This window comes from Protomyctophum parallelum, assembly GCF_964188405.1.
Source record: "Protomyctophum parallelum genome assembly, chromosome: 2".
Lineage (NCBI taxonomy): Eukaryota > Metazoa > Chordata > Actinopteri > Myctophiformes > Myctophidae > Protomyctophum > Protomyctophum parallelum.
Genome location: NC_139699.1, coordinates 60,148,224 through 60,171,959, shown reverse-complemented (window position 1 = coordinate 60,171,959; position 23,736 = coordinate 60,148,224). Strand labels below are relative to the sequence as shown.

General features: G+C 45.6%; 1 protein-coding gene across 1 annotated transcript in view; it reads left to right on the top strand.

Moving 5' to 3' along the window:
* lrp3 (low density lipoprotein receptor-related protein 3) overlaps nt 1–15,718 on the top strand; it is a 23,092-nt gene extending 7,374 nt beyond the window's left edge. The window contains exons 3-12 of the mRNA XM_083759393.1: nt 327–541; nt 866–1,281; nt 1,372–1,473; nt 2,447–2,566; nt 5,825–6,162; nt 8,036–8,209; nt 9,704–9,836; nt 13,753–13,942; nt 14,042–14,117; nt 14,226–15,718. Coding sequence (XP_083615519.1) covers nt 327–541; nt 866–1,281; nt 1,372–1,473; nt 2,447–2,566; nt 5,825–6,162; nt 8,036–8,209; nt 9,704–9,836; nt 13,753–13,942; nt 14,042–14,117; nt 14,226–14,595 — 2,134 coding nt within the window. The 3' untranslated portion in view covers nt 14,596–15,718. The remainder of the gene's footprint in view (nt 1–326; nt 542–865; nt 1,282–1,371; nt 1,474–2,446; nt 2,567–5,824; nt 6,163–8,035; nt 8,210–9,703; nt 9,837–13,752; nt 13,943–14,041; nt 14,118–14,225) is intronic.
* Nucleotides 15,719–23,736: the final 8,018 nt, after the last annotated feature.

Sequence of the window (23,736 nt, the reverse complement as noted above, 5' to 3'; positions counted from 1 at the left end):
CCTGTAGTTTACTTCATGTCCTCTGTCCTCTCTCCTGTAGTTTAATTCATGTCCCCTGTCCTCTCTCCTGTAGTTTACTTCATGTCCTCTGTCCTCTCTCCTGTAGTTTAATTCATGTCCTCTGTCCTCTCTCCTGTAGTTTAATTCATGTCCTCTGTCCTCTCTCCTGTAGTTTAATTCATGTCCTCTGTCCTCTCTCCTGTAGTTAATTCATGTCCTCTGTCCTCTCTCCTGTAGTTTAATTCCTGTCCTCTGTCCTCTCTCCTGTAGTTTAATTCATGTCCTCTGTCTGTCCTCTCTCCTGTCCTCTGCCCTCTCTCCTGTAGTTTCCGTAACTTTGACGTGGACAAGGTGACGGCGGCCGGTTGTTCGGCGGACTGGCTGGAGCTGTCTAGTCCAGGGTGGAGTGAGCAGGCCAGGCGGTGTGGCTCGGTGCTCCCCTCGCCCTTCATCTCCTCCAGCGGCCGAGTCAGTCTGTGCTTCCACTCCCAGAACAACAGCTCTGGTCAGGCTCAGGGTTTCAGGCTGTCGTATATCAGAGGTAAATTAAGGCCCCCCTTTTTTTTTACACGAGAACGGTGTCCATAGAAAACGAAAAACATTGTATCTTTTATGCTGGGGTCCCTTTTAGACGAGAGCTGCGTTTTCGGGGGGGGGGGGTGAAAATGCCGTCTCCTCCCGTCTCCATGGAAACCTGGGTTAACCCTGGTCTCCTGTCTGTAGGTCACCTGGGTTAACCCTGCTCTCCTGTCCGTATAGGTCACCTGGGTTAACCCTGGTCTCCTGTCTGTAGGTCACCTGGGTTAACCCTGCTCTCCTGTCCGTATAGGTCACCTGGGTTAACCCTGCTCTCCTGTCCGTATAGGTCACCTGGGTCAGAGCAGTTGCCCGCCGGACGAGTTCCTGTGCGGCAACGGGAAGTGCCTGCCGCTGACCTGGAAGTGCAACGGCCAGGACGAGTGCGGCGACGCCACGGACGAGCGCGGCTGCTCCCCTCCCCCCACCGACGCCCTGGCCCTCCTCCACCACCGCCCGCCCTGCCCCCCCGGGTCCCCGCCCTGCGCCCGCGGGCCCTCCACCCTCTGCCTGCCGCCGCCGCTCCGCTGCGACGGCCGGCGCGACTGTCCCGACGGCAGCGACGAGCGCGGCTGCGCCGACACCGCCTGCGGGCGGAAGCGGCTGGGGAACTTCTACGGCTCCTTCGCCTCGCCGGACTTCTACCTCCTCCTCCGGGTCAACCGCAGCGCGGCGGCGGCGGCGGGGGGGGGGGGGAACGCGGTGGTAGCGGGCGAGGCAGGGGGAGGAGGAGGAGGAGGAGGAGGAGGAGGAGGAGGAGGCGAGGTCCGGTGCTCCTGGTTCCTGGACACCCAGGACCCCAAACCCATCGTCCTGCAGCTGGACCTCCGGCTGGGCCCCGCCGACTCGCTGCACGTCTACGACGGCCTGGTGCAGAGGGCGGAGCGCCTCCTTCAGGTCAGGCCGTGGAACTACGCTTTTTTACTGCTGTTAGCTGCATGCATGACTTAAAGGGACACTTCACCCTTTTTGCAAAACAATATATGTTAATGACGTTTAGAAGCTTTAGAACACTTTCCTGGGGGTATTTATGTGTGTAATATGTGGTTTTAGTTATTTTAGATTGTAGCAGTGAGCCTGTTGTCTCTGATGCCATGGACAGTGGTCTCACTACCTTCCTGGACTACAATTCCCATAATTCTTTGGTGCACTGCTCCTCCTTGTGGATAGGGGGAGAGCTGTCTTACTGAGACAACATGTAGTCCAGGAAGTAAGTGATCCCAGTGTCCATGACATCAGAGACAACAGGCTCACTGCTACAATCTAAAATATCTAAAACCACATATTACACACATAAATACCCCCAGGAAAGTGTTCTAAAGCTTCTAAACGTCATTAACATATATCTTTTTGCAAAAAGGGTGAAGTGTCCCTTTAACCCATTCTGATCTGAGATCAGATTCATACGAGGTTTCCACTGGGACACACACTGGGTCTGATGAACCCATTCTGACCTGAGATCAGATTCTAAAAAATGTCAGTCGTTCTTCGATAAAAAAAATAATAGCAGACCTACAAGCTCGTATCGCGCCACTCGGTGGCGCGATATGAGCTTGTAGATCTGCTATTTTTCAATAGCTAAAGCACGACATGATGCCAACACCAAAATGGGTGCCCGCCCAAAATGGGTTAAGGGAACTTTTGAGCAATAATTATTATTTTAGACACTTTTAGCACCTTTTTTTTCTTTTTTTTTAAACTTCCATTCGAAAACAATCAATCAGCCGTACTTATGTACAATCAGTCAGACAATGATGTGCTATTATTATTAGTTACCTTACCGGTAGCTATAACGCTATGTCTGGTATATAATATAGGCTTAATTATTTAATTTCTGTGTATGTAAATCATGGTCTTGATTCTTCCACAGGCTCTGTCCCACCACAACAACCACAGGCCAGCTCTGCTGGAGTCCACCCGCGGAGAGATGAGTGTGTTGTTTGTGGCTCAGTCTCATGGCCTCGGGCACGGCTTCAACGCCACCTACCAGGTATACAGACCCAGCTTTAAAGGTTTTATGACATTCATTTTCATTTATTTTTATTTTTATTTTTTATTTTAGGTTTTATGACCTCAATTACACCCAAAAAACCTGAACTTTGAACATTCAGTGGATTTTCTGTGGTCTGAAGTTTTCTTTGGGGTTTTTTGGGCCTTTTGAGCTACAATGAAAACAGGCAACACAGTGAAACAGTGACATCTGCTGGCAAATCCCATTGACATATATGGGATTTGCAGTAAGTGATGTCACTTACTGCCGGCAAATCAGAGCACCTGTTTGAGCCAGAAAACCCCAGATCACAGAAAATCTACTGAATGTTAAAAGTTCATGTTTTTTGGGTGCAATTGAGATTAGAAAACCTAACAAAAATAACAACAATTCCAAAACCTTTTTCTTTATGTCACAATCCCTTTAATGTGTTGTATGTGGCTCAGCCTCATGGCCTAAATCCAACCGACGGGTTGCAAATGACTTGTGCACACGTCCTAGCGAAATCTTCAATGATATCAAACGAGAGAAGAATATTCTGATTTATTTTTTCCTTTATTTTTTTTGAGTGGGACTCCAAGGCCACCGTACACGCTTCGCTCTTCGCTCCCACCGAGGCTCCACCGGGGCCCGTCAGCGTCGCGTCTCTGTCACCGTCAGGGAATGTTCCCTTTTTAACCCATTCTGAACGGGCACCCATTTTGGTGTCGGCATCAAGCTCATATCGCGCCACCGAGTGGCGCGATACGAGCTTGTAGGTCTGCTATTTTTTGAAAAATCGAAGAACGACTGACATTTTTAGAATCTGATCTCAGGTCAGAATGGGTTCATCAGACCAGTGTGTGTCCAGTGGAAACCTCGTATGAATCTGATCTCAGGTCAGAATGGGTTAAAATTGCCCCGGTTCGTTTTTTTGACGCACGCGACGGGAGACAAAACGCGTACGGTGGAGCCCCGCGCCATCATGCGCGGTCCCGTTTTTACTTCCCGTTTGCCGCTGCAGAAAGAATGCTTCGTATCTGCTCATCCAGGGCGCTCTCCGTGGCTTTGATCTGATGTATATTGTGTTGAATATGGCTCAGCCTGCATGGCCTTCGGGGCACGGCTTCAATGCAACCTACCAGGTACCGACCCGGCTCCCTCTAAACCCACATATAACCTGTAATAACCTTAAACGCCAACCCTAATCCATAGTCCTGGAATGTGGATTAGCACAGCCACATGCCACCAAAATGTGGAACGCCCTACCAACAGTCATGAAGACATGCGAATCCCTTGGCTCCTTCAAAAACCACTCTCAAAGGGCACCTATACGGACGTCTGCAATTCAAAACTGGCCCCCCGTAAAATCTGAATCCCCCCCACCCACTCCTTTTTCCTCCTCACTGAATGTAGCCTGGGCACCATTCCATTTCGGGTTTATGATGTTTGTTTTTGAGTGGTGCAACCACTCCTACAAGCCGCAATGTCCGTGTACCTGTGTATGTATGTACCTGTATGTATGTATGTATGTATCAGTGAGCACCAGTGGTGTGCGCATGCGTGCATCAGTGGTGTGCGCACGCACGTGTGTGTGTAGTGCCGTGCATGAACCTCGGTAGTGGTGGGAACTTTCGTTCTTTTCAGTAAACGGATCGGTCGTTCTTTCGCTCACTAAAATGATTCGTTCATTTCGTTCATTTCGGTCCTGTAAACTATAGGATCTCCCGTACGGACCACACTCTATGGCACGGACCCACCAGTCAATTCAATTCAATTCAATTCAAAGTCTCTCGAACGAGTCGTTCAATCATTGGCCGAGCCAGGCGGATCGTCCTGCCAGGCTATGGGATTTTCTCTGGGAGGGATGGGGTCTAATCTTCCTCTTGTGCGGCTGAGAGTAGCCATTGTTTCCCCTGCGCTCTATGGTAGTAGCACAGTAGCATTGTCAATTAGCATCGAACATTTGCGCTCGTTATAGCTAAATACGGTATTAAAAAAATTATGAATTATGATCGAAAATCGCAGTTACAATGAAACTGAATGGAGGTGTTTTTTTAAAGGGTAACTGTTCCGTTTTGGCAGAGTCAGACGATCCGCGATGTCAACACCAGTCACTCCCCCCAGTCACCCCCAGTCATGATGCCTTCTACCCGGGAATAATTTCCTCTTTACGTCCCCTTTCTGTCTGGGACCACCAGAGCGCCAATAGCTATAGCAATTATCACAATTTAAATAAATAAGCATGTTGAAACAATTTCACATTAACAATGTTGGTAAAACTAAGATATTTGAGGGGAAATATATAATTTATATCCACAAATAAAACACATCAATGCTGCGTGCGCTGCATGCGTGCGGTATCGCACGTGTGTGTGTGTGTATAGCACGTAGCAACACAATGCTGCGTCGTAGCAACACACATCAATGCTGCGTGCACTGCATGCGTGCGGTATCGCACGTGTGTGTGTGTGTATAGCACGTAGCAACACAATGCTGCGTCGTAGCAACACACATCAATGCTGCGTGCACTGCATGCGTGCGGTATCGCACGTGTGTGTGTGTGTATAGCACGTAGCAACACAATGCTGCGTCGTAGCAACACACATCAATGCTGCGTGCGTGCATGACTGCGGTATGTGCGTGCGTGCGTGCACGCACGCACATACAGTACAGTAACTATAACAATAAATGTGTAGTTACACCACTCAGTTCACACGGGTGTGATTTTCTTCCTTTTTATTACCTCCTGTTTCCATGTTTTTGGCTATATATAGAAGTGTATATTCGTACGTCTCTAAATGTTATGATGAATTGAAAACGGTGGGCCCTATTGTAAACAAGTGTAATGCTTTATGGTGTCGTCCACTCACAGTTTTTTTTTGTATTGAGTTGTACTTGAAATGTACTGTAATTCTGCAAACTGTTATTAACCCATTCTGAGCGGGCACCCATTTTGGTGTCGGCATCATGTTATGCTTTAGCTATTGAAAAATAGCAGATCTACAAGCTCATATCGCGCCACCGAGTGGCGCGATACGAGCTTGTAGGTCTGCTATTTTTGAAAAATCGAAGACACTTTTAGAATCTGATCTCAGGTCAGAATGGGTTCATAATGAAACTGTCAGGATGTAATAGACATTTTTTGAATCTGATCTCAGGTCAGAATGGGTTAATAAATCAATCAATCAATCAATGCAGTGTGGACCGAAACATCTGTGTTTTACAAATTTTTTGGTCATGAGTTTTTTTGCATGTTTCCGCTTCTTCTTCTTCTAGGTCAAAGGCTACTGCTTTCCGGGGGAACACCCGTGTGGCGGCGACCAGGGCTGTTACTCGGACCGCCAGCGCTGCGACGGCTACTGGCACTGCCCCTCGGGGCGCGACGAGGAGGGCTGCCCGCTGTGCGCGGCAGGGGAGTACCCCTGTGAGGGTAGCGCCAGCGGGGGTCGGACGGGCATCGGCAGCGCTAGCAGCACAGCGGCGTGCTACCCGGCCTCGGAGCGATGCAACAACCAGAAGAGGTGTCCGGAGGGCTCGGACGAGAAGAACTGCTTCGACTGCCAGCCGGGGAACTTCCACTGTGGCACCAACCTGTGCATCTTTGAGACGTGGAGGTAAGGGGTGGTGGGGGCGATATGGTGATGAATATCTTTGAGACGTGGAGGTAAGGGGTGGGGGCGATATGGTGATGAATATCTTTGAGACGTGGAGGTAAGGGGTGTGGGCGATATGGTGATGAATATCTTTGAGACGTGGAGGTAAGGGGTGTGGGGGCGATATGGTGATGAATATCTTTGAGACGTGGAGGTAAGGGGTGGTGTGGGCGATATGGTGATGAATATCTTTGAGACGTGGAGGTAAGGGGTGTGGGGGCGATATGGTGATGAATATCTTTGAGACGTGGAGGTAGGGGTGGGGTGGGCGATATGGTGATGAATATCTTTGAGACGTGGAGGTAGGGGTGGGGTGGGCGATATGGTGATGAATATCTTTGAGACGTGGAGGTAAGGCGTGTGGGCGATATGGTGATGAATATCTTTGAGACGTGGAGGTAAGGGGTGTGGGCGATATGGTGATGAATATCTTTGAGACGTGGAGGTAAGGGGTGGGTGGGCGATATGGTGATGAATATCTTTGAGATGTGGAGGTAAGGGGTGGTGTGGGCGATATGGTGATGAATATCTTTGAGACGTGGAGGTAAGAGGGGTGGGGCGATATGGTGATGGATATCTTTGAGACGTGGAGGTAAGGGGTGTGGGCGATATGGTGATGAATATCTTTGAGACGTGGAGGTAAGGGGTGTGGGCGATATGGTGATAAATATATTTGAGACATGGAGGTAGGGGTGGGGAGTGCCCATTTAGCCGCGCTATGAACTTGTACTGTAGGTCTGTTAATATATATTCATTCACAGCGTACGTGGGGGGGGGGGGGGGGGGGGGGTCCCTGGAACAACATGTTTTCAGATGGGTGTCGGTGGCCAATGTCATACATTTGTGGTGGTCCTTGACAAATTTATATATTATGTTTGAGAACCACCGACAGGGTTTTTCGATACTATTGCGATACGGCTTGGAAAAGATACGGTAATATTGTATTTTTCCCTAACGTGGAGGTGATAATATTGTATTTTTCCCTACGTGGAGGTGATAATATTGTATTTTTCCCTACGTGGAGGTGATAATATTGTATTTTTCCCTACGTGGAGGTGATAATATTGTATTTTTCCCCACGTGGAGGTGATAATATTGTATCTTTCCCTACGTGGAGGTGATAATATTGTATTTTTCCCTACGTGGAGGTGATAATATTGTATCTTTCCCTACGTGGAGGTGATAATATTGTATTTTTCCCTACGTGGAGGTGATAATATTGTATCTTTCCCTACGTGGAGGTGATAATATTGTATCTTTCCCTACGTGGAGGTGATAATATTGTATCTTTCCCTACGTGGAGGTGATAATATTGTATTCTTCCCTACGTGGAGGTGATAATATTGTATCTTTCCCTACGTGGAGGTGATAATATTGTATTTTTCCCCACGTGGAGGTGATAATATTGTATTTTTCCCTATGTGGAGGTGATAATATTGTATTTTTCCCCACGTGGAGGTGATAATATTGTATTTTTCCCCACGTGGAGGTGATAATATTGTATCTTTCCCTATAAGTGGAGGTGATAATATTGTATTCTTCCCTACGTGGAGGTGATAATATTGTATCTTTCCCTACGTGGAGGTGATAATATTGTATTTTTCCCCACGTGGAGGTGATAATATTGTATTTTTCCCTATGTGGAGGTGATAATATTGTATTTTTCCCCACGTGGAGGTGATAATATTGTATTTTTCCCCACGTGGAGGTGATAATATTGTATCTTTCCCTACGTGGAGGTGATAATATTGTATTTTTCCCTACGTGGAGGTGATAATATTGTATTTTTCCCTACGTGGAGGTGATAATATTGTATTCTTCCCTATACGTGGAGGTGTGACGGACAGGAGGACTGTCTGGACGGCAGCGATGAGAGGGACTGCCTGGCCACCGTGCCCCGGAAGGTGATCACCGCTGCCCTGATAGGGAGTCTGGTCTGTGGACTGCTGCTGGTGGTCGCCCTGGGGTGTGCCTTCAAGCTCTACTCGCTGCGGAACAGAGAGTACAGGTGTGTGTGTGTGTGTGTGTGTGTGTGTGTGTGTGCCCGTCCGTCCGTCTGTTACCAGCTCGTATCGCGCCACTCGGTGGCGCGATATGAGCTTGTAGATCTGCTATTTTTCAATAGCTAAAGCATAACATAATGCCAACACCAATACGGGTTCCCGTTCAGAATGGGTTAACCCGGTCGATGTGCCAAATTTAGCATGTATACTCTCCCTGGATGCCAACGATGAACCTCTGCCCCCAAATCTTCCAGAACGGCCTGTTATAGCGCCACCAGGGGGGGGGGCGACTTTTGAAAAACACATTTTATTGCTATTACTCCTCCAGATTCTGTCCCAAAATCCCGCAAATCGTTGCACAAGTATCTCTATAGTCATGTGTTCAAGACGGATCTGTCCGATATTTCATATTCCATCCTAATTGGCTAACCATTGGCTTTTAAAGTTTGCAGGATTGGTCCCGTTTTGAAGAAAAAGCCTCAAATCATGAACGCAGCGTGCAATTTACGTGAAATATTTCACAGGCTTTTGCTACCATGGAATACATCCCACCCTTTTCACACCTTTTCAAAGCTGACCTGCCCTGGTGGAGACCTGTGCCCCGAGGGGCACTTTATCTAGTTTATTCTGTGTTTAACCCATTCTGACCTGAGATCAGATTCATACGAGGTTTTCACTGGACACACACTGGTCTGATGAACCCATTCTGACCCGAGATCAGATTCTAAAAATGTCAGTCGTTCTTCGATTTTTCTAAAAATAGCAGACCTACAAGCTCGTATCGCGCCACTCGGTGGCGCGATATGAGCTTGTAGATCTGCTATTTTTCAATAGATAAAGCATAACATGATGCCAACACCAAAATGGGTGCCCGTTCAGAATGGGTTAAGCCATGGACCACCATTTGATGAGATTTAGCCACTCATGACCTAAAACGTTGAATATTCTGACCACAATTCCATGCTGTATTGATGTTGTTACAATAGGAGAGATAACAGGCAAACATTGATCAAAATAACAATTATTTTACATTCTCTTAATTGTATAGACTTCTTGTAAATGAATTAATGCAGATGAATAATGAATAATTTAAGTCTTGAGAGCGTAAAAAGGACATGTAACGGGTTCATTTGGAATCCCCTCAAGGACCACTGGTGGTCCCCAGACCACTGGTTGTAAAACCACTGTTCTATTTTATTAAATAATAAACATGTGCATGCAATGCACTATTGAGCTTGTAAATCTACTATATTTTGAAATGGTTGTGACACAGTTGTATGACAAGGTATAGAATAGGGCCTACGTGTTTGGTGTCTCACATTTCTGTCTGTCTGTCTGTCTGTCTGTCTGTCTGTCTGTCTGTCTGTCTGTCTGTCTGTCTGTCTGTCTGTCTGTCTGTCTGTCTGTCTGTCTGTCTGTCTGTCTGTCTGTCTGTCTGCCTGCCTGCCTGTCTGTCTGCCTGTCTGTCTGTCTGTCTCTGTCTGTCTGTCTGTCTTCAGAGCCTTCGAGACTCAAATGACTCGCCTGGAGGCGGAGTTTGTGCAGAGAGAGGCTCCGCCCTCCTATGGTCAGCTGATCGCTCAGGGCCTCATCCCTCCCGTGGACGACTTCCCCGTCTACAACCCTGTACAGGTAACACGTTACTGCACAACACCCCTACATATATGTACAACCCTGTACAGGTAACACTTTACTGCACAACACCCCCACATAGATGTACAACCCTGTACAGGTAACACTTTACTGCACAACACCCCCACATAGATGTACAACCCTGTACAGGTAACACTTTACTGCACAACACCCCCACATAGATGTACAACCCTGTACAGGTAACACTTTACTGCACAACACCCCCACATATATGTACAACCCTGTACAGGTAACACTTTACTGCACAACACCCCCACATAGATGTACAACCCTGTACAGGTAACACTTTACTGCACAACACCCCCACATAGATGTACAACCCTGTACAGGTAACACTTTACTGCACAACACCCCCACATAGATGTACAACCCTGTACAGGTAACACTTTACTGCACAACACCCCCACATAGATGTACAACCCTGTACAGGTAACACTTTACTGCACAACACCCCCACATATATGTACAACCCTGTACAGGTAACACTTTACTGCACAACACCCCCACATAGATGTACAACCCTGTACAGGTAACACTTTACTGCACAACACCCCCACATAGATGTACAACCCTGTACAGGTAACACTTTACTGCATAACACCCCCACATAGATGTACAACCCTGTACAGGTAACACTTTACTGCACAACACCCCCACATATATGTACAACCCTGTACAGGTAACACGTTACTGCACAACACCCCCACATAGATGTACAACACTGTACAGGTAACACTTTACTGCACAACACCCCCACATAGATGTACAACACTGTACAGGTAACACTTTACTGCACAACACCCCCACATATATGTACAACCCTGTACAGGTAACACTTTACTGCACAACACCCCCACATAGATGTACAACCCTGTACAGGTAACACTTTACTGCACAACACCCCCACATAGATGTACAACCCTGTACTGGTAACACTAAGATTGGGAGTGAGTCTGCAGTTCTGATTGCAATGGGAAGTGCATTCCATAGTTTTGGAGACAGAAGGGAGAAGCGTCTGGGACGTGTGGAGCGTTGTCCTGGCGTTTTTAGTGAAGGTAGATCCAGCTTCCCTGCGTTGGCTGATCTGAGCGCGCGGGAGGGTTTGTAGGGTCCCAATAAGACTTGATATGGGGGTGCCATAATATACCTTTGGTTGCTTTGAAGGCCAAGCATCAGAGTTTTGTACTCTGTGCGGGCAGCGACCACCACATAGATGTCAAATGCCAGTGACAGCGGCTGTCCACACTGGCCATTACATTATTCAAGTTAATGTCTCTGATGTCCCTAAAACAAACCCTTTTTAAAGTTTTTTTTTCTGAAACTGAAAGTTTATGCATTCTTGTATGCCTCAATACTCCTCTGTTTGGGTCCTTTTATAGGCCCAGGCCGTAGCGTAACGGTCTGGGCACCGGACTGGTGATCCAGTCGCGGTGTGCCGCGGGTTCGACTCCCGGACCCGACACGGCCTTTACCGCATGTCATCCCCCCATCTCTCTCCCGTTTCCTGTCAGCCTACTTTCTATCCCTTAAAAAATCAATAAAGGCGTAAGCCGCAAAAAATATCTTAAAAAAAAATAAAAAAAATGGGTTATGGACCAGGCTGTTTGTACGTCTCTAGCTCTAAATGCAGATTGTAGATTTGTAGTACAGCCTCCCTCCCTCAGCCCACTCACTCCAGAACTGGGTGCCTCTACATAGTTTCCATCCGCCCCTCGTCATCTCTAAAAACAAACCCCACATTGCATCCATGTGGTTCACACTGGATATAAGATAAGAAAGGGGGACAGGATTATTTGTCCCCCAGTTGACATAGGCCTGGGCCAATCTGAATGGTTTTGTTTCAGACAACAAGCAGCCAACAAGAAACCCGACTGGGGCTATCTTTATTGTTTGTTAATAGCCATTTAATAGGCATTCTAACTCTGATTCCAACCTTCTCCGTGCACTGCGACGAGGCAGTGTGGAATCAAGTTTCTGTCACTGCAACTCCGAAACGGGGTCGCATTGACACAGAGCAGGATGAAGCTGTGGCAGCGGCCGTGGATATTTGTATCTTTAACCCATTCTGACCTGAGATCAGATTCATACGAGTTTTCCACTGGACACACACTGGTCTGACTATTTGTCTACTGTACAGCTCAGTGTGAAAGAGGGTTTGGCAACTGAATTTCCCCCAGCAGAATCAATACGGTAACGGTCTTATCTTGAATGCATTGTCCATTGAGCCATGCGACCTTTATTGATGGAAATTGGTTAAGGCCTGCCGATGTAATTGCACATTACATTTTATTTCACACGTAGTAATTAAGATCAGACTTAGATATGGACTTTTTGATATTACCGGCAGGTAAACATACACAATGTTGTTTTTGTATAGATGCGCTTTTCATCCAAATTGTTTGGCCTCTCCTGTTATCTCTGTCTTCACTATGACGTGGATATTCTCTAAAAGTGTGGGGAAATGTTTTCATTAAAGTGATGATCATAGCCTGAGCTCCCAGCATCAGCACACTTCCTAAGCTGCACATTACACACACACACACACACACACACACACACACACACACACACACACACACACACACAAATAATACACACACATTACATGCACATAGACACTCCCAGCCGCTGTTGCTTGTCCTTGGGAACGTAGCCAAGCGTTCAGAAAACACCACGTCAGTGTGTGTGTGTGCGTGCGTGCGTCTCTCTCTAGGCAGACGGTGTCGTTTATCTCTGTACGACAGACGGTTAGTGCAGTTTGTCCCTTAAATGACAGACAGTATGTATAATGTCCCTTAAAGGACAGACAGTATATGTACTGTATGTCCCTTAAAGGACAGACAGTATCTATGTCCCTGGAGGACAGACATTATGTACTGTATGTCCCTGGAGGACAGAGCTTATTTGTGTCTGTCTGGGTGCTTTTACAAACCACACCATTACAGGAAGGTCTCCTCAGATCATTGGTGTCATTAGAAAAGACACCTATATCGCCTCCCCTGCTCACTCCTTGACGCGGCTCAGACTACCCAAACCGCATCGAGGTTTTACTGATCCATTAAAATCCAACCACTCAGAAGACCACATGCGGAGGTGGTCAGTGGCGCATGTGGCCAAATGCGTCCCTTTCTGCATCCTCCAGCTTGTTCTTAACCCATTCTGACCTGAGATCAGATTCTAAAAATGTCAGTTGTTCTTCGATTTTTCAAAAATAGCAGACCTACAAGCTCGTAGCGCGCCACTCGGTGGCGCGCTATGAGCTTGTAGATCTGCTATTTTTCAATAGCTAAAGCACGACATGATGCTGACACCAAAATGGGTTCCCGTTCAGAATGGGTTAAACTGTGCAAACTGGCTTCGTCCATAACGTCTGAAAACATTTCCAAAGTGAAAATAGACAGATGCGTGAAAATTGGTTCCCAAGTAGTCGCACAAGTTCTGCAATTGGTTGCCATTCTGTCTGCAATCCGTCTCAACGTGTAATCTAGACACAGTATGGATTCAAATGGATATATATACGGTCACATTCAGAAAGTGATCTCTATCCCTCTGCTGGAGAGCTTTACGACAGGCAGAGATCAAATCTACTTCCAACGAAAATAAACGGATAGAAGAGATGGAAGAGATAGAGAATTTCTCTGTATCTCTGACCCTCTCTCCTCCCACCTCTCTATCTCCATCCTTCTCCACCCTCTCTCTCCTCCCTCTTGCTCCACTGTCTTGTTCATCAGCTATTGTTGAGTTTGAGTACTTTTTGCACCACTGCAGGTAACACGGTACTGCATAACACCCCCACATAGATGTACAGGTAACACTTTATACTGCAACACCCCTGTCAAACATTCTGTCACTCACGGGACTCTCTCTCCCTCTCTCTCTCTCTCTCTCTCTCCAGTCGTCTGTTCTCCAGAACCTGCGCACGGCGATGAGGAGGCAGATGCGCCGCCAGTCGTCTCGCCGCAGCGCGTCCCGGCGCCGCCTGGGCCGTCTCTGGACCCGCCTGTTCCAGCAGAGAGGAGGAGGAGGAGGAGGAGGAGGAGGAGGAGGGGGGGCTCGACCCCACGGAGGCCGGGGGGGCGGCCACGGCATCCCTCTCCTCTCCCCTCCTCCTGCTGCGCCGCCTCCTCCTCCCATCACCCCGCCAACACCACCTCCTCCTCCTCCTCCTCCCTCTCTCCCCTCAGACTCGGGCGTGACGGCGGTCGCGACCACCTCTCCCCGCTCGGCGGCGGCGCTGGAGCTCGCCCTGTCCCTTCCCCGGTTCTCCTCCCCGGACCCCCCGACCCCCTCGTCTTCCTCCTCCTGCTCCTCGTCCTTCTCCTCCTCTTCCCCTCCTCTCTCCCCCCTCCTCCGCTCCGGCTCGGAGAGCCACGAGGAGGAGGACGGGCGTTCCCCGGAAGGCGGCGAAAGGGCGACCAGCGGCAGGCGAGGAGGGGGATTTGAACCGCCCTGCAGCGCCGCCTCGCCGCAGCGAGGAGGAGACTGTCGAGCCCCGCCCGCCGCCTGCGGCCGTAGGCCTCCACGCGCGGCGTCCTCCTCCTCCTCCGCCCCGAGCCCCTCCCACCACTCCTCCTCCACCACCCCCTCCCACTACCACCCCCTCCACCCTCGCCACCGACGTAGAGCCTCCAAGAGGCTGGTGGTGGGCCTGGCCGTGAACCTGACCTCTGTCTCCCTGAGGCGGTACTCCCCTCTCAGACACATCTCTCCCACTGCCGAGCCCGCCGACTCCGTCTGACTCCGTCTGGCTCCGTCTGGCTCCGTCTGGCTCCGTCTGGCTCCGTCTGACTCTGTCTGACTCTGTCTGGCTCCGTCTGGCTCTGTCTGGCTCTGTCTGGATCCGTCTGGCTCCGTCTGACTCTGTCTGACTCTGTCTGGCTCCGTCTGGCTCCGTCTGACTCTGTCTGACTCTGTCTGGCTCCGTCTGGCTCTGTCTGGCTCTGTCTGGCTCCGTCTGGCTCCGTCTGGCTCTGTCTGGCTCCGTCTGGCTCTGCCTGGCTCTGTCTGACTCTGCATGGCTCTGTCTGGCTCTGTATGGCTCTGTCTGACTGACTCTGTCTGACTGTCTGACTCTGTCTGGCTCTCTCTGAGTTGGCCGAGTATGGAAGTTATTCTCTTTATCAGTCACCCTGCTTCGTTGTTCCATACCTGTACAGCCGGTAGAACCACAGCGCTTCTACCGTTGGCTACGGAGCAACTCCACCGAATCAGGCCAGGGTTTAAGTGCCTTGCCCAAGAGACAATATTTGTCGTTCACTTTGTCACCCCCTGCTCCCACCCACCCACCCACCCAGCCGCCTAGGGATACAAACCGACGCTGCAATCAGCTACTGCCATCCAGACAGAGAGACAGACAGACAGGCTGATTTCCTGATTCGTCGTACGATGGTGTCAGTCACACGGCCAACACATTTGACCTACAAGCGCACACACGCAAGGCATTGTGGGCTTGCTGTATACCGACTGCGTTCGACCCGACACTGCTTTGCAAAGTTTTACCAAGCCCAGGATGGAGGTACTCGACTCCAAACTGCGGACAGATGGACCTTTCAAAAAGTTGGATAAAGAGCCATGGCGACACATTTTTGTGGGATATATATCGCTGTGATGTTGCCCAATCAAACCCATTCTCGAAAGACTCTCTATACATCATATTTATATTATATTTCTGCATTTTGATGCAGTCGCGTTCCTTGTTCAGGTAGCCTTTGTTCATCCACCTCAGAACCGCTGATGTCAAAACACCACTGATTTGCATTTAGCAAGTTAATATTTAAAATAAAAAAAAGAAGACGCGGTTCCCCCCCGGCAGCTCAACGGAGGTGAATCTTGTAAAGATGTTTACGAGGTAAGAACCAAGGCCAGCGTGAACAGTGTTCTGATCCACGTGTATTCACCCATTCTGACCTGAGATCAGATTCATACGAGGTTTCCGCCGGACACACACTGGTCCTGATGAACCCATTCTGACCTGAGATCAGATTCTAAAAATGTCAGTCGCTCTTCGATTCTTCAAAAATAGCAGACCTACAAGCTCGTATCGCGCCACTCGGTGGCGCGATATGAGCTTGTAGATCTGCTATTTTTAAATAGCTAAAGCATAACATGATGCCAACACCAAAATGGGTGCCCGGTCAGAATGGGTTAAGACTAGAGCATTGTGGCCGACGCCAGATCTTTTGAGTCCGACGCTGATCCAGATTTTGTCATTACAAAATAAAAGAAAAGTATCGTTCAGAAATAACTTTGGGGGGGGGGGAAACTTGACCTATAGAGCGTCCCGCCCCCTTTCATGACGACGAGAGACCCGGAAAATAATTTCCCGTTCATTTTCCTCGTAGACTTTTCAAAAAGTTTTTCTTTAAAGGTATATTCAGTGATATCACTTATTTTTTGTTTTGTTGTGATAATCATCCCTACTATAGAGTGTGCTGACCATATAAGGAGTTCCTCCCTGTCCCCATTTAACCCCTGGGGGTCAAAAAACCTTAGGTTTCGTTTTTGACTCTCTATCCTGATTGGATGAAAGGCTTAGGTCCCAGCCAAAAACGAAACCTAAGGTTTTTTGAGTGAAATCACTGAATATACCTTTAAAGACGTTTATACAAATAATTAGAAGGAAAAAAAGGCACGTTACAACACTTTTTGTTTGGTTATTCTTCTAACAAATTATTTGATCGGCCCCCAAAACATTGTGCTTATTTAGTGTCATGATTTGTCACAACTCGAGTTGGCTTTGCCCCGCTGGGCGTAATAAACGTCTTTAAATAAATACCTTTTTTAAAAGTCTATGAGGAAAATGAACGGGGAATTCTTTTCCGGGTCTCTCGTGGTCATGAAAGGGGGCGGGACTAGTGCGACGCTCCATAATGACGCCCAGCAAAACGAGGACGCCAGCGAGTGTGTTCCTATTAACCCATTCTGAACGGGAACCCATTTTGGTGTCAGCATCATGTTATGCTTTAGCTATTGAAAAATAGCAGATCTACAAGCTCATAGCGCGCCACCGAGTGGCGCGCTACGAGCTTGTAGGTCTGCTATTTTTGAAACATCGAAGAACGACTGACATTTTTTTTAGAATCTGATCTCGGGTCAGAATGGGTTAATCAGACCAGTGTGTGTCCAGTGGAAACCTCGTATGAATCTGATCTCGGGTCAGAATGGGTTAAAAATGAATCCAATAACGGACGATGTCAGACAGACTGCTTCCATCAGTCAGGAGTCCGTCCTCCCTGGCCATAGACCAGCAGAACATTTTCTGATGCTTTCAATTCATACATGCAGCAGAATGGGGACTTTATTCTCGTTAAAATACCATGCCGTGATATTATCGTCGTTCGTTTTTTTTAAAAGGACGACATTCACTGGAAAACAAAAATATCACCGGAATCTGAAAGGTGTGCTCATTGTTCCAGAGAAATGACGAGCTGGGATTTGCTACAGACCTTCCTGACTACCTTTACTCAGGACAGGAGACGAACGTCTCCGTTTCACCACTCGGTTCTTTAGAACCGTTTCTTGTACGCTTGGTTTATTCCAGAGGACTTTTTTCCCTTCTTCTTCTTCTTTAAGCCTTGTATAGAGGAAATACTGTGACAAAAAGGACAAGAAAGAGAGAGAAACACTTGATTGATCTATATTTCAGTGTCCATAAGAGGTTTGGACTGCTGTATAGCTCTGCTTTGTACATTAGCCTCTGCTGCCACACACAAAAGCTGTTGTATGTGTCTGTCTGTCTGTCTGTCTGTCTGTCTGTCTGTCTGTCTGTCTGTCTGTCTCTGTCTGTTTGGGGTGCCTTGCTCTAAATGCTGTTTAAATGTTCTTTAGAATGCACTGGTCAGATGACACTGAAATGAATTACTTTCATCTCCTTCCACATGTAAAAGCTGAGGTTTTGACGTTATTGTTATTTTTCTAGAGATGTCCCGATACTGTATCGGAAAAGTATCGGATCGGCCCCTTATTTGGTCATATCCGTATCAGCAAATATGCCAGTCTAACCACCGATCCGACACAGGGGGTAAGGGGTTGACACTATGGCAGGTAAATACAATGTTGGGGCATGTTGTGGAGTTTGCTTTGGAGTTGCCCCAAACTGCAAGTGCACATTTGAGTGAGGAGTGAGGAGTCTACTATAAACACAACACGAGATATATATATATATCCCATTCTGACCGGGCACCCATTTTGGTGTTGGCATCATGTTATGCTTTAGCTATTTAAAAATAGCAGATCTACAAGCTCATATCGCGCCACCGAGTGGCGCGATACGACCTTGTAGGTCTGCTATTTTTGAAAAATCGAAGACACTTTTAGAATCTGATCTCAGGTCAGAATGGGTTAATAATGAAACTGTCAGGATGTAATGGACATTTTTAGAATCTGATCTCAGGTCAGAATGGGATATATATAGCTATAAACACTATTCCCAGTCGGTGGACTTCAAAATAAGATTTCTTTATATATATATTATTCTCTGGTATCGGTATTAGGTTATCGGCTAACACAGAAATTGTGGGATCGGATGGGAAAGATAAAAAAATTGTATCGGGACATCCCTATGTTTTCTGTGCAAAACAATCTACATAGTTGGCAAATGTCAGTCGTTCTTCGATTTTTCAAAAAATAGCAGACCTACAAGCTCATATCGCGCCACTCGGTGGCGCGATATGAGCTTGTAGATCTGCTATTTTTAAATAGCTAAAGCACGACATGATGCTGACACCAAAATGGGTTCCCGTTCAGAATAGGTTAAACAACTAGGGTTTGAATTGCTAGGGGGGAGGGTGATCCATCCATGCCTCTACTTTGATACTTTTGATATCCCCCTCTGGTTGTTCATTTTTATGGCTGGTGGGTGTGGGGATGTTTGAGTCCCCCTCCCCCCCTTATATATTTTTCTCAAATCAAACCCTGTAAAATAACCATGTGTCAGTTAAGTTAAGTGTGAACGGTATGAATGGAAATGCCAAATGTCCTGGTGGAGCGAGACATCTTCTTCGCCTATTGTATGTTTCTATGCGTGCCATGCTAGTATGAATGTTTTTGTTTTTTTCTACACAAGATAACCATCCATCTGTTATATTCATGTCCTCATGATTAATTATTATGATTATTGAATAGTTCACTGTGTTAGCATATTGGTTCTCTGATATGCCTGTCTGTCTATATGTCTATAGATATGTACCTCACACAATGATTGTGTGAACATACCTCTCTTGGTTTTTCTTTGCAAAAGATCTCTTCATATTATTCTATTTTGAAACAAATTCCTTGGGGAACGCTGGAAAAAGAACCCCATCAGAACCCAGAATTGTATGACGATATTGTGAAGAGACCCGCATAGCTAGATCACATGGTGACAACCAGTGTTGTTTTCGTCGACCAAAACTAAGACGAAAAAAAGTTCGACTACCTTTTTCCACTGACAAAAATGTAATGGAAACTACATGAAAACTAAGCTATGATGACTAAAACTAAGACTGAATGTACTGACTATTTCGTCAACAAATAAAAACTAGACTAAAATGTTAGGAAGGGACTAGTGGACAAGAGATCCAGTATAAGTCATTTCATACTTGGTTGCATGCTGAAAATAGCCGATCTACAACCTCACAACGCGTTGCACTGCAACGCGTTGTGGGCTTGTAGATCGGCTAGTTTCAGCAAGTGAAAAAAAAAACAGTCATTACGACGGCATCGAGGCCCTCCAAAATACATTTTGTTCGACTAAATCAACTGTAGATTTAGTCGACTAAAATCTTATGACATTTATTCGACTAAAACTACAATCGCACTAAAACATTCCAGGTGACTAAAATGTGACTAAAACTAAATGAAAACCATTCAAGAGACTATGACTAAAACTAAAATCAAAATTCCATGCCAAAAACACTGGTCACAACATCATTGACCTGTTGACCTGTTTAAATACAGTCACAGAGTACAGTGACCGAGTTCAAGAGTCACACTGTCGATAATGGTTATACTTACAGCTGGGAGAGAGAACAATTAAGCAATATTACACGAGAGGGTGTTGTTTAACGTGGTTATTGCCACGACAGTGATGCGGTCAGGAACGAGACGAAGTCGAGTTCCGCAAGCATCACTGAAGTGGCAATAATCACGTTAAACAACACCCTCGAGTGTAATATTGCTATTCTACAACAGTTACCCTTAAAACAAAGAGAATCGCTGAAAAAAAATATTTTTTTAATGACAGATGTAGTCACTACGACCACAAATGTCCAAAGAAACTAGCTAGCCTAGCCACCGAGTTTGCTAGCGCTCTGGGAGAACAGAGCAGCTGAATTCTTTGTTTTGATTAGGTGGTGGTGTGTGCTGGTTAAACCACCGGCTAGAAGGCTGTTTCAACCAATCAGATTGCTTCCTCTTAACGACCTGTTGTAGAATAGATTATAATATTGTCAGAGAGTGAGATTAGATCTCTTTCACTGTAAACCATGTATCAACCCTTCGGTCTCTCACTCTGTCTCTATCTTTCACTGTTTATGAATGTTGTGTAGAATTTAAGTTGTCCTGATTTGGTCAATGCTAGAGAGATTAAAAGACTACGTACATAGTAATTGGCCTAAACCGAATATATTATATTATATTATAATAATATTTTTCACATAGGACAGTTAATGTGATAGTTTGCCAAATGTGTATTGAGTGTGTAAAAAAAAAATCTATATTAGTTGGATATATTCCAATTTGCCCAACATATTTTTGTTCTGAATGGTTTATTTTGTTTCAATCTTGTTTAAAGCAATCTTGTTCTGAAGTATATATCTTGGTACTGTTTTGTTTTAATAATATGGTGAATTATTATTATTGGAAGGATATTGCAGTGCATCTGTGAGATGAACGGCAATGGGTTTTCTGCTAACAGTCCTTTGAGGTCTATCAGTTTTATGTTGATACGCAAGGCTTTTGAAACGTCGAGGATATGGGTGTTTAGATTTCTTATTAAAAAAAATGTGTTAAATTGTGTCACTGTTAACAAAGTGATATGGTATATTTTCTGTCCAAACAATATTTTTTGGTGGTAGGAGAGAAACTTGAAATAATGGTGGTCTTTTGTCAGATTTTCTCATTTTTTGGAGGTCTCCTCCATTCTGCTGTGAGACTGTGTTTTTTTTCCAAAGAGAGGAACTCATGTTTGTGTGATATAATTTATCTTGTTTTTGGATCCGTCTGTATATTTTGTGCTGTGACAAAGACACTGCGTAATGACTCATTCCACTGTTGCCATGCGTTGCGTTTGGGAGGATAAAGCCTGTACATGCAGCTGGTCGGTTCTTAATTCTTGTGCCTGCTTTTAATAAACATGAATCTCTTTGATAGTTGATCATCTACGGTATGGTTCATTTGTTTACCTTTAACCCATTGAGACCTGAGGACGATTCTACAAATGTCTTCTGAATCCTGACAGTTTTCTGAAAAACCCTATGTTTCTATGTCAGTGGGAACGATGTTTTTTGCGACGATTTAAAAAAATGATGAAAGAACTACACACTATAGTAAAAAAAGAAAATTGTCGAAAATCAAGAAAAATGACATAGTATTCCATTGTTGACGATCATAATCGGGGCCCAGTATGCAAATACACAGACTATTCTGTGACAATAGTCTGTGTATTTGCATACTTTGTCCCGGTTATAATCGTTTAATGCATTTTGGCCATTGCCATTTATTTTTTAAACATTTGACCTAATTCTTATCTGTAAAATGTTAGGTGGACAGGGTTCTTTCAGACATAAGGGCCCAAATGTTGTACTTCTCAGGAAACGGGGAGAGAGCACGCCTCCCGATGGTCCTGCAAAAAACCTTGATGACATGGGACTTGAACCTGCCAACTGTCTGTAGCAGAGGCAACCGATCGTGTACTGGTCTGGCTCTCAACACAGAGGTTCCATGTTCAAGTCCCAGATTCCCATGTCTTCTAGTTCAATTCTGGAGAACTTTGAAATATAGGCTATATATTTTCTAGTAAAAGTGCATGAGCAAAGTATAAATTCAACATTGCACAAAGTTAATATTCTCTCTGCACAACACTCTCTGCACAATTAGCAGATGGCCACACAACGTTCTCATGTCAGCTCACAGCTCCGATCAATTATTATGAATATAATGAAATGTAAAATGGTGTCTTATTATAACTAATGAGGGTTGGGCACTGTGTGCAGGAGTCGGACACAGAAATAAAATAAGCAATCAAAAGATTCAAAAGCAAAATAGCAAAAGGGGTTGAAACCACTCCAACACCCGTCCAGTCGTTTTGCGTTTTCAGACAGTTGAAGTGAACTCAGTGGCGTGCACAGACATTTAGAGGGGCAGGTGCTCAAGTGAAAAAAGGGCACCTTGTGCAGCGCATTTTGGTGCTTAAGCTATTGAAAAATAGCAGATCTACAAGCTCATAGTGCGCCACCGAGTGGCGCGCTACGAGCTTGTAGGTCTGCTATTTTATTTATTTATCGAAGAACCAGTGCACTGACATAGAAACATAGTAGAAGCGTTTTTTTATCAAGATTTGATCAATGTCACCATGGTCCACACACTACAAATTAAGAAAAAAAAAGAAAACTTTTTTTTTAAGAGCAAAATTGCCAAAAGGGCAGGTGGTGCTCTAGCACCCCCTAGTGTCTATCTGTGCACGCCACTGAGTGAACTGAAAGTGAACCACGCAGACCTCTGTCTTGACGGCGCATCAACGACGTATGCACGGCGTGTCGGCGTGGTTGGACGTCCGCTCACGCCGCCGTTGTTTTTGTGGAGATATTTATTTCCTCAGTGACAGAATGAATAAATTACAACTAGGCTATATCTTTAGTGGATTTAACAGATGGAATGAATTATTACAACTATAGGCCTAGTCGAATTTGTTTGATACAAGAGGTGGAATGAATGATTATACAACTAAATGTCTTTAGTGGATTTATTTGATACAACAGATGACAATACCACTGAAAAGAGAGTAGACATTCCAAACGGTCAAGTCCGAAACAGGGACGGATTAACCTCCACAAGGGCCCCTGGTCCGGTAATATTTGTAGGGCCCCCATAGCGCTTGTGTGCGTGATATTTTCGTGTTTTTCTGTGTTTTTATCATCTTTTTTTACCTAAATTTAACAAAAGCAATGGCCAATGAATGTATAATAAAATAATAATAAAAAGTGTGAATGGAGTTTCTAGGTGAAAGTGCTTTTTTGACGTGCCAATGTCTGCCATTGAGCCCCATTGTAAAATTCTCAAATTTGAAAGCACTATATTTCTAAAACTATGACACATTTCAAAGATTCCTTTTCAGGCAAACATGTCCACCGTAAGATGAACCTAAGTAGGCTAGAATGGGGTTGCTAGATCTAAGTATGTAGGACTAGTATAGCATGCCAAAGTTTGTGCTATTGCCATAGAGAATGCATTGGGTGTTTAAGTTAAATAACTCAGAAACTACAAAACATTTCAAAGTAAAACGTTCCAGCATGTGTCTCCACAGTAAGCTGAATAATAAAAAGTGTGAAAGGAGTTTCTAGGTGAAAGTGATTTTTTGACGTGCCAATGTCTGCCATTGAGCCCCATTGTAAAATTCTCAAATTTGAAAGCACTATATTTCTAAAACGATGAAACATTTCAAAGATTCCTTTTCAGGAAAACATGTCCACCGTAAGATGAACCTAAGTAGGCTAGAATGGGGTTGCTAGGTGTAAGTATGTAGGACTAGTAGCATGCCAAAGTTTGTGCTATTGCCATAGAGAATGCATTGGGCGTTTAAGTTAAATAACTCATAAACTACAAAACATAAAAATAAAAAAAAGTTCCAGCATGTGTCTCCACAGTAAGCTGAATAATAAAAAGTGTGAATGGAGTCTCTAGG